The sequence below is a fragment of the Microcaecilia unicolor genome, chromosome 2 (genome assembly GCF_901765095.1).
Source record: "Microcaecilia unicolor chromosome 2, aMicUni1.1, whole genome shotgun sequence".
Lineage (NCBI taxonomy): Eukaryota > Metazoa > Chordata > Amphibia > Gymnophiona > Siphonopidae > Microcaecilia > Microcaecilia unicolor.
The window spans coordinates 351,062,657-351,078,189 of NC_044032.1; the positions used below are offsets into that span (position 1 = coordinate 351,062,657).

At 40.0% G+C, this 15,533-nt stretch overlaps 1 protein-coding gene across 1 annotated transcript in view; it reads right to left on the reverse strand.

The window, feature by feature from the left end:
• GAK (cyclin G associated kinase) overlaps positions 1-15,533 on the reverse strand; it is a 398,389-nt gene that overhangs the window by 160,533 nt on the left and 222,323 nt on the right. The window contains exons 16-17 of the mRNA XM_030194468.1: positions 12,554-12,748; positions 10,824-10,941 (exon numbers count right to left, since the gene is read on the reverse strand). Coding sequence (XP_030050328.1) covers positions 10,824-10,941; positions 12,554-12,748 — 313 coding nt within the window. The remainder of the gene's footprint in view (positions 1-10,823; positions 10,942-12,553; positions 12,749-15,533) is intronic.

The following is a 15,533-nucleotide window of genomic DNA, read 5'->3' on the forward strand; positions in this document are numbered from 1 at the left end:
TTGTATATTTTTACCAGGGAGAGAGTTGGGAGTTATATTTAGGTGTTTTCTTTAGTGATTAGGCATATTGATTATTGCAATGCCCTATATAATGGTATTACCACTAATGTGTTGCATTGTCTGCAATTAATACAGAATATAACAATTAGGTTGATCTCAGGCTACGGTAGATACAATCATGTCATAAGCCAGTTAGTTATCAGATTAAGTTTAAAATGTTTATATTGGCCTTTAAAATATTTTATAGAGGTATTCCATGTTAACTGGCAGATCTTTTCAATTACTCCTTACACAGCCCAGCGGACTCTGCGGTCGTCAAAACAACATTGTTTTTGCACTTTCACCTCTCAACTGAGCCAGGTTAGATGGTACCCAGGAGTTTGACTTTTTTTTTTTTTTTTTACTTAACTCCAGCACTTCGGAACACCTTATTTCAATATCTGAGATACAAATTGAATTTAAAAGATTTAAGGTGGAGTTCAAAACTTATTTCACTATGGCTCCTGAAAAGAAACTGTATTGCAGAGGGTTTATCTGTCTGATGGGTTCCTGGGGGGGGGGGGGGGGGGGGGTTTGGATAATGGACCAAAATTAAGCTGTCATTTTCTTGTTGCTGTGTTATGTATACCTATTATGTTGTTTTTATATATTTTGACTGCTTTGTAATATAATTTTGAAAATATCAAATAAAAATATATTGCAAATCACTTTAAGTTTTGTTGAAAGTCATTACAGCAAATGTTTTAACAAGCAATATGGAAGAGAGCAGAAGACAGATCATCCCTTGTGCTAATTAATATTTGCTCAGCATTCAGCTTGTATACCAGTATTGTCTCTGAATAAAAGGAGCTTTATTCTGGGTTCCACCATCTGATCTGCAAGGAAATTAAATAGTTTCTACAGGCATTTTATTCCATTATTGTGATCATGAAAATTTTACAAGCTCAGAGAATATAGTCCAGATTATTTTGTAAATTAATACTATTCTTAAAAACGCACACACACACACAGGTGATAAAACTGACATTTTTGATTTTCAACTTAAGTCTCTCACAGAAAAGTTGGAACTTCATTTGAGGTGAAAAAAAATGAGAACGGAAGTTCTTGTTATTCACAGAAGGGAAAGGGGGGGGGGGTTCCATATTCTTATCTGTGCTTCCTTAATGATGCTATTAATAGGTATTGTCATGAAGGGACTGTCCAGCAAACGTGCCCTTGATGTTTTGAGAAGGGACATATTCTCCACATTTCATGTCCAAAAAAGGATACCCCCCCCCCCACACACACACATGTAGCCCTGTGTGAGAAAAAAAAAGGTATAGATCTTGCCTTACTAAAGAAAACTACTAAGCTAGCATACGTAAGACATCCTCAGGAAACCTAGTATGATGTATAAACATGGAATTATGTGAAAAACAACTTTGAACTAGAGATGAACTCAGCATGGCTCAGCACATGATGAACCTCAGCCTCGAATGTACCTGATATATAAAGAAGTGAAATGACGGAGGCCAGCTAGCCAAAGACACATTTGCTTTCACATAAAAAAGGGAAAAAGAGTGGCAGGATCATCCAAACAGACAAAACATCCTATTCACCTGGTTTATTGGGTCAATGGTGCAGGATCTGCTACGGCTTATATATTAACAGTGATATTGGTATTGCCTTTCATAGTATACTTTTATTTGTCTTGTCTGACCAAATTAAAATTATACTTTTTACTTATTTTACCACTCACATCTTCTGTTACTATGACAAGCCCTCAGGTCAAAATGTTTGCAGATTCCAAGTTTAGAACTTAGTCCAAAGATACAGATATACAGAAAATGATAGGAGATAAATATCACATGACCTATCCAGTCAGCCCATCCATACCAACTAAAAGCTCAAAATCTTTCTTCCCCCCTCCGAAATCCTCTGTGCTTGTGCAATATCTTTTTGAATTCAGAAACAGTGCTTGTCTCCATCAACTCCTCTGAGGGTCTTTCCAAGCATCTATCACCCCTTCCTTACCTTAAACATAGTATTTCTTTAAATTACTCCAGAGATTATCCCTTCACCTTCAACTTATGCCCCCTGCTTCCATTTATATCAAGGAGGTATTTAAATGTCTTTATTGTATCTCTCTTCTCCCGCCTTTCCTCCAAAGAACAAAGTTACTTACCTGTATCAGGTGTTCTCCCAGGAAAGCAGGACATAAATCCTCGCATATGATTTAACATCATAGACTGAGAGCCTGGTGCAGGAAGCCCTTATCCAGCTACCTTTCTAGAAGCTTTTGAGCAGTCTCAACCTACATGTGCGCCTGTTCCTGCATGCTATAGTCATGTGGGACCCAAGCTTAGAGAAATACATCTGGCTGGGGAGGTGGGGAAAGATTTATGCCCTGCTGTCTCCAGAGAACACCTGCTACAGGTAGCCGTTTTCTCCAAGGACAGGCAGGACAATGAAATTCTAACATTTGGGACTTCGTAGCTATATGCTACCTTTAACAGAACAAAAGAGAACCACTGTTGTAACAGGTGAACACCACAGTAGTTTTGGTGATGTAACAGCATAAGAATTTTAATGGCAGTTTGTGCTGTTTTAAGTTTTCCATGTTGTGCAGTTCATAAAGTTAGTGCTTCTATTGCTGGCCTATGCAGCCCTGACAGCCGACAGGAAGAGGCTGCCTCATTTTATTTCAGTACTCATTTCTAGGCCTCTATCGGTCAGCAGACAGACAACTTGGAGCCAGCAGCTGTTATGGCCTTCCTGTGAACTTGCTATTCCTGCACCTGTCGGGAAATCGCATTTTCACACTAGAAGTTTCCAGAGATGTACAGAAGTAAGGGGAATAGTGTAAAAGCCTTTGGAAACTGAAGGAAAGGTAGGAAGGTTTATGAAAAGTTGGGGAAGAGTCTGGTGGCAGTGGTAACCTTCCTCCCTATGTGTTACATGATCCCTTTTTACCTGACAAATTGTTCTCTGGTTCTATCTCCCTGCCTTTGACCCATGCCAACAAGGAGATCCCTCCTGTCCAGCCTGATCAGTAATCCTGAATGCAGGATCAGCCTGCTATACTCCCGGGAGTTGGCACTAAAGTCACTTGCTAAGGGAGCAAGGATTCAAGGACCCAAGGACAAATAACAGACCCAAAACCTGTTTGCTGGCTTGTTTTAGTAGGGAGATATGGGGAACCTTCTCACCGCTGTATAGTCCAGGGAAAAGGAGAGCGGATTCATCCAGAGCAGCTGCTGTAACATCCAGGTATCCTGTAAATTCTAACTATTGGAGGCAGGAGGAGAAAAGAACTGTTTAAACATCTGATAACATCTGCTCTGCAAAGCCACAGAGCAAAGATACTTACCTGTAACAGGTATTCTACAAGAACAGCAGGCCATTCATTCTCAAATGCGGGTGACATCCATGATGCCTGGTACAGAGCTTAAACAGCTAAAAATAGCTTTTTTGAGCATGCACAGTGTCCTCACCACGCATACACGAGTGCCTTCCCACCTGCCGCGAGAGCGCGGGACTATCAGTACAATACTATAGTATATCAAAAAAAGGAGACAACTCCAAGGGGAGGTGGGAGGGTATGCGAGAATGAATGGCTTGTTGTCCTTATAGAATACTTGCCATCTTCGCTTTTTCCGAGGAGAAGCAGGCCATATTCTCACATGTGGGAATCCCTAGCTCCTGACAACCACCACCAAAGGTCAACTGGACATCATAACTGTAAGGGCAAAATAGTAATTAACTTGAAACTATATACAACTGTGTGAGAGTGCAGCCTAGAACAGAACGGGCCTAGGAAGTGGAGTTGGATTCTAGACCCCAAATTCTTCACAACTGTCCATCCAAACCGACCATCACGTCGGGTATTCTGCTTGAGGCATTAGTGCGATATGAATGTGTGGACTGAAGACCACATTGCAACCTTGCAAATTTCTTCACTGGAGACTGTCTGCAAGTGGGCTACCAATACAGCCATAGCTCTGACGTTATGAGCTTTGATAAGACATTCAAGAGTCAGCCCAGCCTGGGTATAAGCAAAGGTAATGCAATCTGATAGCCAACTGGAAATGGTGCACTTCCCGATGATGACTCCTACCCCGTTAGGATCAAAAGAAACAAAAACCTGGGTGTACTGTCTGTAGGGCCTAGTCCGCTCCAAGTAAAAGGCCAATGCTTGCTTGAAGTCCAAGGTATGCAGTGCGCTCTCGCCAGGACGAGCATTGAGTCTGGGAAAAACAGTTGGAAGGATAACTGACTCGTTCAGATGGAACTCTGACACCACCTTAGGATGTGTTTGGAGAACTATTCTATTATGATGAAACTTTGTGTAAGGTGGATCTGCCACTAGGACGAGAAACCAAGCTTGTGTTGGCTAACAGGGGGCTTTGACAATCATGGTTTCCCAGATCTTGTCTGAGTTTAAGAATAATCTTCACTATGAGAGGAATTGGAAGATATGCATAGAGAATATCCCCCCCCCCCCCCCCCCCCCCCAATGAAGAAGGAAGGCATTCGAAGCTGGTATTCTTTGTATCCCTATCCTGGAACAAAGCTGAGACAGTTTCTTGTTGAACAGTGTTTTAAAAAAATGGAGGGGAAGGGGTGCAACTGCTTTCTAATGACCATTTCCACATTCCTATAGTCTCCCAATACAGGAGGAATGATACTGTCCCTCTCTTGGTTATGTAATACATGGCTACCTACTTCTTGGATACTACATCTTGGAGATTTCTCATTGACAGATTTGACAAAGTGATTAAGATCCATTGGTCCTGTCTGAAATGGAGACATGCCGTATGGAACACAAACTATTGATGTCATGTGGCCCAGCATCGTCAACATTTGACCAGCTGACCCTTGCTGACTCTTCTGAATTTCTTCCTTTGCTTTGAATGAACCATCTCCATCTTTGCTCTAATACTGAACTACACCATCCAGTGATCATGAGTTTCCAGATGATTAAGCACTATAAGATCAAAAATATTCTTCCCATTTGTAAGCACTAGATCCTGTATGGCCCCTTCCCACATGGGTTCAATTACCAGTTGCCTGAACAGTTCTCTTTGTAGAAAATTCAAACCCTCCTTACTTTTAGGCACCACTGCAGTTAGCATACTGAAATCACCTGTCAGTAGTACTTATTTTTTTCAAAGAAATATTATGAATACCTTCAATTACATCACTGTCAACTTCTGCCTGTGAAGGAAGACTGTAATCACACCGAAGTAAACAGATGTTCCACACTCTCTTTCTAGATTAACTTAGAGTAACCTCTTCCTTAACTCTTAAATCCTGCAGTTTTCTTCCAGCTCTATCGTATAGGCCATAAAACTCATCTCTGTGACCACGACTAAATCCAAATATGCCTCTTTCATCACAACCTCTAGACCCAGAATCTTATTTCCCAAAATATGAGCATCAGTATGCACAGCTTGCCAGATGCTGTCCTTTCCCCCCCATTCCTGTAGAGATATATTCAATGTTTTATTCACTTGAGGGCTTTTACTCACTTGAGGACCAACCTAATTTAAGGGCCTCTTCAGTAGGTTAGCTAGTATACTGTAGAAGACACATCACTCCTTCTGTGATAGATCAACACCATTTATGCTTAGAAACCTTAGAAAATCATCCCATAGTCCAGGAAGCCAATGCTCTCTTTTATGACACCATCTGCACAGCCATGCATTCACCTCCAGGATGCAAGCCTCTTTCCCTAGGCCTTTGCCATCAACAGGGAGAATTGATGAACACCCCACCTATATTCTTGCTTCATCCTCTCTCCCAGAGCCATGAAGTCCCTTTTGGTATGTTTAGAAATATATCTAACAGTGTCATCTCTGCCAACATGGATGAGCAGCATTAGAAAATAGTCAATAGGCTTGATGAGTCTCTGCAAAGTCTCTATAACATCTTCGATCTTGGCACCAGTCAGACAGTACACATTCCAGGGTATCTTTCCGGTTGGCAGATGGACACCTCTGTACCCCTCAGAAAGAAGTCGCCAACCCTTCTTTTCCTTGTGGTCACTGACCTGACAACTTTTGGTTTTGTTTTACACCGGTTCTTTTTGGAGAGGAGGTGGAGATGGGATGTGGATTTGGCAGGAGATGGTGATCTATATCCAACTATCCTCTTTGAGTACAGTTGCATCGTCTTCTTTGCTGGAGATCATTGACACTTCAAAAAACACATGTCATCAATGTAGTTCTCTTTGTCATGGATGATTCTTAGCTTTGCCACCACCAAGCAACCTTCTTTCTGTTCCTCCACTTGATTCATGACGAATTCAACCTGTAAACATTTGGTACACATAACCAATCCCTTGACTTGGATCACTCTGTCTGGATGAAGGAAGAAGTTGTAGCTAGGCAACAATTTTGGTGACACGATGTTTCCCAGCCATATTTCAGTTGTAGGAGCTTTTGAAGGAAATAAAAAAAAGACTTACTAAGGTCCTGATCAGCTGTCCTGTTAAACCAAAGAACCTGTCTTTTCTTTTTTTTTTTGCAAGATCTAACACTTCTGTTCCAGTTTCCTGGTTGTATTCCTACTGGCTTTCTTGCTCACTTTATCATCCTTTCAAGCTCAAAAATGTTTTATGTATCTAATGGACAAATTGTGAGCTCTCTAAGTAGATTTACTTCAAATATTCAATAACTAATCAAAGCCCATTAAAATATAATAGTTCTCTTAACACATAACTAAACTTTGACCTATTTACATGCATAATCTTACTGGCACTGGAGGAATATGTCCACACTTTGATGATGCCAGTCTCAATTTGAAAAATAAGAAAATATTTCTGATGGTTTGGGGGGTTTATATTCAAACTTTACCACCCAGAGAACGGAGTATGGTGTATAATGAGATGTATATCTAGTCCAACTAAGATGAATGCCTGGTACAAAGCTATGAAGTATGAGTACTTTTTTTTTTTTTTTTTTTTGGGGGGGGGGGGGGGGGGGGAGTGGTAATCAGTCCAGGATGAATATGTAGGCCTGGGATGAATATAGATGGTAGGAGGTCATAAGAATCCAGACCTTTTCTATCATACTATATTTTTAATAGTTTCAGTGTAACTCCTACATGGCTTGGCAGGACAGCATATATACTGTTAAAAAATAAGACATTAATGCAGATACTTGTTTTCAAATTGATTAAACTTACTTGCTTAAATTTCCTCTCCAAGCAATACCAAAAATTTCTAACTAATTTAAGTCAGCTAACTGGTGAATGGGTCTACAAAACAAAATTTAGAAGATGAGGTGGGAAGGGAGAGAACTAACACCCCCGAAGGTAACTTCAGCCTGCTTCCCCCTTTGAATGATAAGTAAAATGAAAACAATAGAGCAGCCATTCCTAACCCAGTCCTCAGGGCACACCTAGTCCCACCAGGTGGCGTGGAGTAGCATAATGGTTAGTGCCGCGGACTGAGATCCTGGGGAGCTGTGTTCAGTTCCCAATACAGCTCCTTCTGACTCTGGGCAACTCACTTAACCCTCCATTGCCCCAGGTATAAAAACTTAAGATTGTAAGCCCATTAGGGACAGAGAAAGTATGTGCATACAAGCGCTGCTTACGTCTAGTAGTGCTATAGAAATGATTAGTAGTAGTAGTCAAGCTGACCAAGACCACTAATTGAATAAGATCATCAGCTTAACCACATTTATTTAGCAAAATGTTTTCTTTGCTATAGACCAAAGTGAGTTACAACATTAAATTCAAAACACAAATACAAACTAACATTAAAAATGGGATACAAGTAACAACTACCTATTGAATATTAACATTATAAAAATACAACTGAATACATACTTGAAACATATTAATAAATCTAAACATAAAGTAACAATTTTCACCAAAACCATATTAACAACGAAACTTGTTAGATGTTCAAAAACCTAACAAAACAGTTAAGCCTTAACCCAAAATCTAAATAATATCAGAGTTTTCAAACAGCAGGAGTTCAACTGGCACACAGTTGGGGAGCTGTGGATCAGCATAGATCACCACTTTCCTAGTACCTTCAAGTTTGACCTTATTTGGTAGAGGAAGTACTAACATAATATATGCATAAGTAGGATTATACACATGCAAGCAGTGACCTAAATAGCCATAACTCAGGTATAAAATACAGGAATCAAAGAAGAAATTCAACCCATACACACTACTTTCAACCAATGTATTTCCTGAAGGACCACCAGGATAGGTTCCCTTACTTTCAAGCCTGTCAAAAGATGGGTAACCATGTTCTGGACTATTTTCAATTTTTGAATGATATAATCAGGACAACCTACACGCAAAGAATGACAATCAAGCCTAGAATTAATAAATAGATCACACACACAAAAAATTTTCCTCTCCAAAATGGCCTTGACACAAATGTTTCAGCCGATATAAACTACCCACAACTGAACTGATCTGGTCCTATATATATACCCAGATAGCCACTTTCTAATTTGAATTGGAATAGTTTTCCCTCAATCGCAAAACAACCTTGAAAATCTGTGTAAGATGTTTTAAAAATCCATGCCTATAATTCATGGATTTATATACATGGATATACATTATATAAATAGATTTATATACATTAAGCTTATCAATAGAAATCAAACAAAATAAAACATGGAAAAGAAAATAAGATGATACCTTTTTTTATTGGACATAACTTAACACATATTAAGCTGAAATTTGACAACTGCTGACAATGACAATGATGGCAACTGTTGACAAACATTTATTCAGTCTCTCCAAGAAAGGGGTTCTGTTAGGGTCCAAGGGGGCAAAACTTTGTTGTCTGCATAGAAATAAAACACTGAATTCCTTAAACCCAATTTTGCATGTATATCTACTATTTATATATACAAATAATATCTAAAGCTTCCCAAATTTACTACAATAGTTGCACATGTATTAAATATCAGAGAGAGTATGAAACTCAGAGAGCCTCCATATTACAATTTCCTAGTTGTCCAAAAAGCTTACCATCAACTAGTATACCTTATGAAAGCAATTTGTTAAAGTTTGAAAAAACTAAAAAAGGGAAAGGGAAGGGAATGGGACTTGATATACCGCCTTTCTGTGGTTTTTGCAACTACATTCAAAGCGGTTTACATAGTATAATACAGGTACTTATTTGTGCCTGGGGCAATGGAGGATTAAGTGACTTGTCCAGAATTACAAGGAGATGCAGTGGGAATGAAACCCAGTTGCCTAGGATCAAGGTCCATTGCACTAACCACTAGGCTACTCCTCCATTCCAATCTTAGGCCCATTCCAGCCTGCAAATAGGTGGGAAAATGTGGGATACAAGTGCAACAAATAAATAAATAAATAAATAAAATCCACATATGTCCATACTAAACACTCTACTGAAGAGAACAATTAGAAGTGTTTAAAGTGGTAGATAGCTTGAGTAGAAAAAGGAGAGAATCCTTACCGCCCCCCCCCCCCCAATCCAAGGATCCCATGTGAATCAATGAAATTAAATGGCCACAGACCTTTTACTAATTTTCCTATAAAAGGAATATTAAGAAATTGGGTGATAGTGACCTAAAACTTCTGGGTCCAGAGCTTTAAAAGAGACTGATCTACGGTCTGCTTCAGTTCATCTGAGAACACCCATGCTGTAGAACGTTATTGATACTTAACCAGCTGTAACCTACCCTAGGGCTGGAGTAGGGTGCTTGAAAGTACACAGTCTCTTAGCATACATATAGGCAAAGAGGAAAAGTCTCAGGGGCCAATTCTGAAAATTCCAGTGATGTAGGGAACAGCGCCGGGAAATACCACAGGAACAGTGCCGCAAAGTAACTTCCCAATGCTCAACACTAATGGTAAAGGAGGAGCAACCTGCCTGGCACGTGAGCACAAGATTTGTGAAGCACAGCTCTTGTGCGCATGCCCAATCAAACTGAGAAGCAGGGAGCCCGTGTACAGAAGACAGAAATCTGCAAAGGCTTATGAGAGCAAGAGGACCATATCTACAGAAACATTCAATGGGATTTCATGGACACATTTTTCAACTTGACGCTGAAGGAAGTAAATTTCCTAAAGTACTGACATAACGACCAGTTTATCTTCAAAGGGAATGATGACATTTTTGAACACAGAATGTTTTAGATTTTCTGGACTTTGGAAAAGATGATCCTTCTTTGAGAAATCCTCTCTTTAAATAACCAAACACTAGCTCTGAGCTGGTGTTTAAGTTTCCAGAGTTAGAGCAGTATTTTTTTGTGTGTGCTGTTTCTCATGAGCATGGAAGGGAATAGCTGATGACCCCATTGACATCTGACTACATTTTAATATTATTTGCAGCCATCTTTGGTGCGCACGTCGCCTCCAGCATTGGTGTCTTCTGAACATCCTGCACACCCTAATGCTGGCACTAGTCCAGCACTGATATGCTCTAGCTGCCGGCATTAGGTTTTGAGCATCAGGCCATCAGAGCATAAGAGAGTTGGGCCAAGGTATTAGGTCATTTACTAAAGAGATTTGTTATGTGAAAGAATCATCCCACTAACAAAAGACAAGCATAAAATTAAGGCAGACTAAAAACACTGATATTAAAAATAACATGTTCCTTACTAGCCAGAAAAAAGGACCAAAAATAAGGATTCAAACTGTTTACAAGGCCAAGAAGAACTCTTATTATATTTTAACTGTGTTTCTCATCTCCGATTAATGCAAACATAAAAAGGACGTTGTATAAAGCACTTTCCCATCTTAGGAAGCTTCAACAATGCAGATTAACCTATTTCCTTACAGAACTATGAAAAACACGGTACAAATGTTTAAACAATAAAGCAGTTATAGTTAGTTACCTTAGCTTGTAATCTTCCACCCAGTGTTGATCGTGCATGGTAAATTACAATAAGGATATCTCCTTGAACAGTGACATTCAATGGTATTTCTGCTTTGCCATCTTCAATTTTAAAATCCCTATGAGAATATGAAATAGAATCAACTAAACATTACTAAAATCACTTGATCCATCACCATCAGTTACTGATTCCATGTCCTTCTGGTCTAGTTTATGGTGGTAAAGCAACATTGCTTACCTGTAACAGATGGTCTCCAGTGACAGCAAGATTACTTAGGCCCAGATTCCCACCAATCTCATGAGGAGTTAATTCCACGTTTTAAACTGAGGAGGCTACTGGATGCAGGTAGGGCTATGCATGCTCAGAATTTTCCATTCGTTTTAAGCTCTGTTTGTGTGCCTAACTAGCTCTCTGTAGATAGTAGGATTAGTCAGGCACCCAAACTAATTTAAAAATCTGAGCATGCACAGCCCTACCTGCATACCGAAATCTGCTCAATTTAAAACTTGTAATCGACTTCTCATGAGGTGAGTGGAATTGCATGCCTAAGTAATCTTTCTGTTGCTTCCTCTGTTGACTAACATAACTGAATAAGGCAAACAAGCTGGCAACTCCGAAGTTCAGGGTTGCTGCATGTCATAAAAACTGTCTCACTGCTGAGGAGCAACTTAAACAAATCAAATTTAGGGGCTACCTCAACAGTACAGGGTGTTTTCTTTCTCTTCCTGGGTCTGCAAGAGCTGATTCTGTTTCACTCTGATTTTTAATTCATATTTTCAGCATTTTACTGAGTATTAACATATTGAGATTAAACTCTAAGTTCAAGTAGACCATCCCATGGCTTAGATTAGACCCCCATTCATCAAAATTATTTTGCTTGATTTGTAAGGTGCTTTATGGGTTAGCTCCATCATATTTTTGTAGATCATTTTGTTTTCTTACAGAAGTATAGGGTACATAGAACTGTAGCTTTGCTTACCTTTCTCTCTTTGAAATATCTAACTTATCAGACAATTTTTTCTCATTCCAAGCTGCTCGCTTGGATAAAGACACTGAGACTTTTTTACTTTCTGTTGCAAGTTATAGTATTTTACGAAAACAAATTAAGGGAAAGGGAAATGGGACTTGATATACCGCCTTTCTGAGGTTTTTGCAACTACATTCAAAGCGGTTTACATATATTCAGGTACTTATTTTGTACCAGGGGCAATGGAGGGTTAAGTGACTTGCCCAGAGTCACAAGGAGCTTTACCTGTTTAGGAAAAATGTTCTGAATTCCAATAAGTAGTTTCAGCACATTGTGTTTAAAGTCTGTAACTATTAATGCGATGGATATTTGATGTATTTCCTGGAAATGTCCAGCCTCTTAAGCTGTAAGCCCCATGGAACCAGAAGGTATATGGCGGAATGCAAGTTATATTGTTAATGTTAATCAAGTCCAATCAATTCTGGGTGCAAAATAGAAATTATCTGCTCAGGCCTGGAAGGGGAAGGAAGGAGAATTCTGTTGCTTTGGCAACCCTGTTTACTAAATGGCAGCAAGGTGCATCAAACAAGAGACTCTTCCTGCTCTCAGGCCAGCAAGGGCCCCCATAGCCTCCAAAGCACGACAACAAGTAGAAAAGGAGGTAGAGAACATAAAAGGACAGAAAAAAATTAAGCAAAAAGTAAATTAGAAATAAATATAAAATGCAAGGTGCCTTATATAATATGAACCACTATACACTTACTTCATCTTATCATATTCCTGTGATGTGGTCACTACTCTCTCTTCTCCAACAAAGACTTCACAAAATGGTCTGCAACCACTGCGTTGTTTATTAAAGAGGGGAACTGGTGTCATAATAATTGATTTCACAAGGATAGGTTTGTTATGAGGAATTATAGGTTCTTCTGCCATCATGTCACACATATATTCAATGTATCTATAAAAAAAAAAAAAAAAAAAACAAAGACACGCCAGGCCAGGTTTTACTATACTTTATTAAAAAAAAAAAAAATCACACAGATCTAGACAGATAACAATAAGACCTTCACTAGAACATGAAAAAACGGAATACCGTTAATGACATAATTTAGAGGGAGAAATTAGATCTTACCTGCTGATTTACTTTACTCTCTCCAGACCATACCCCATGAGTGGTAATATGCCCTCCTACCAGCAGATGGGGAGACTGAGAAATACTGAAGACTTGACTATAACAACCCCTGTACAGTCCTGCCTCCCCCTTCAGTATTTCTATTGACAAAGCCAAGATGGTGGAACATAACAACAAAGCCCCCATAGTAATTGCCCACAGGAAAACCAGACCCACCATCACACAAAACACAGCACATTAGATGGCCTGTCTGAAGAGAACACTGGATGCGCCACAGCTGAGTTGGGGGGGGGGGGGGTGTCTGTTCTCTTTTGTTTTCGTTTGTCTTTGTCATCTTTAAAAAAAAATTTTTTTTTTAATGTACCTTGAATACTCCTGATCCTTCTCAAGTCCAGAGCCTGCCATGAATGCTGACCCGAAACATCCATGAAAAAGAGAAATAGGATTTTGGGAATGGTCTGGAGAGACTAAAGGAAAGAAAATTAGCTAAGGAAGGAGAAATAGATCCTTCCTTAGTGTCTGCTCCAGACCATTTTCAACGAGTGAGAAGTACCAGAGAAATACCTAACATGGGAAACAGACAAACCCCAGGCCAACACCAAAGCCCCAAGGTCTGCCTCCTTTCTCACCTGCACATCCAAACAGTAATGCTTTACAAAGGAAAGAGTGGCCACCCATGTGGCCGCCCAACAAATGCCCGAAACTGGAACCAAGGAGTGCCCTGCCCAAGAAGCAGCTTGAGCACGAGTGGAATGCATCGTCAAAACCGCCGAAGCCCGCTTACCCCTAAACAAATAAACGGACAAAATCGCCTCCTTAATCCACTGGGCCAGAGTGCCTTGGAAGCCACCTCAGCCCTTCACAGCCCAGCAAACAAGATGAACAACCGGTCCAGACTTCCAAAACTCCTCCACCTGGCGCAGATAGCAAAAGAGAGGCCTTGAACTTGCAACCAAGTAAGAGTCTCCGAATCAGCTCTGCGAAACACTGTGAGAGAAATTGACTGGTTCAGATGAAAGGAAGAAATGATCTTTGGCACAATGGAGGGAAACAGATGCAGAACCACACACTCCTCAAAAAAGAGAAGGAAGGGCTCCTTACAGAACAGAGCCTGCAACTAGAGATGTGACGTACCAATGTAATAGCCTCCAAAAAGGTGACCTTGAGGAAAAGATCCTTCAAAGTGGTGGAAGACAATGGTTCAAAAGGAGCTGCCACCAAAGCAGCGAGTACCAACAATAAATCCCAAGGTTTCACGCCCTGAAGGAATCACGCCACATACGGATAAATGCCACCAAACAGTCCTGGATCAGTTCCCTGAAGGCTGACAATGCCGCCAAGTGGACCCATAGCGAAGAGAGTGACAAACCCTTCTCCAAACAGTCTTGAACATAAACACATTGAAACACGGTCCAGTGTCGAATCTTCACTGTTCGTGCTATAATAGAATGTTTTTTTTCTGCAACTCCCAGACTGTGAGTCGCGTATCATCCTCTACTCGTTTGTTGTTCTCCTTGGATTGCCGTAGAAGAACTTCCTGTTTTTGCTCTTTGGATACTTGCTTTTGCCATTTACAGGACCCAGACCTTAGAAGTCTGCCCAGCATTGATCGTACATCCTTTGGAGGCTGGGAAGTAAGACCAATGTTGGGCAGACTTCTATGGTCTGGGTCCTGTAAGTGATATGGCAAAAACAGTTCAGGATCAAGGCTGGACTGGGCTTTGACAGCAACTCTAGTAGTTGGGAAGTAGGACCAGTACCAGGCAGATTCTATGGTCTGTCTCCCAAAACTGGCAGGGGGAGACAGATTACGTACTGAAGAGAGCTTTAAGACTATTTAGGAACTGGGCAGCATTTTGGGAAATATGAGTCTATTGCAAAAGGTGCAACTCAACTACCAATATTTTAAAAAGAAATAAGCTAGATTGTACAAGAAAGCCAATAATTCCTCAGAAGAGCATGGTTCAGCATGAAGTATCAAAGGATACCGGCAAAAGCTGGAAGTAATCATATCTCAAAAGACAGAGAATGATTAAAGCAGAAATACCCAAGGTACACCTAAATAAAGCGTTAACACAGAAAATTATACTAAAAATCACCCCTACCATCTACTACGCAGGGTGTGATTACAATTAAACATTGAGCTGTCTGTATGCAAAAAAAACATCTAAAACTAACTACAGCCTTAGAATATATAGCATTAAATGAAAATAAGAGAACATTCATTTCAAAGACTTGGTGACAAGAGGATAACCAATGAGACACTGTGGCAGCAGGGAACAAATTACATCAAATTGACAGGGTAAATCAAATTGGTGGTGGGGTATTATTCTATCTTAATGAAGGCATATAGTCAAGCAGGATAAAAGCGCTGCAGGTAACTAAATATACTGTAACATCTAAGTATAGGAGTAGTGGGAGTAGAATAAAGCAATGGACAAAGAAATGGTAATAAATTACAAAAACAAATAAAATGGGCACTGCAATAACAATGGGAGATTTCTATCACTTTGGTACTGATTGGAAAAATGCGTCCTGGGGGAATACGTCAAGGACGTAAGGTTTCTAGATGTCACAAATGACCACTTCTTATAGCAACTAGTCCTAGAAC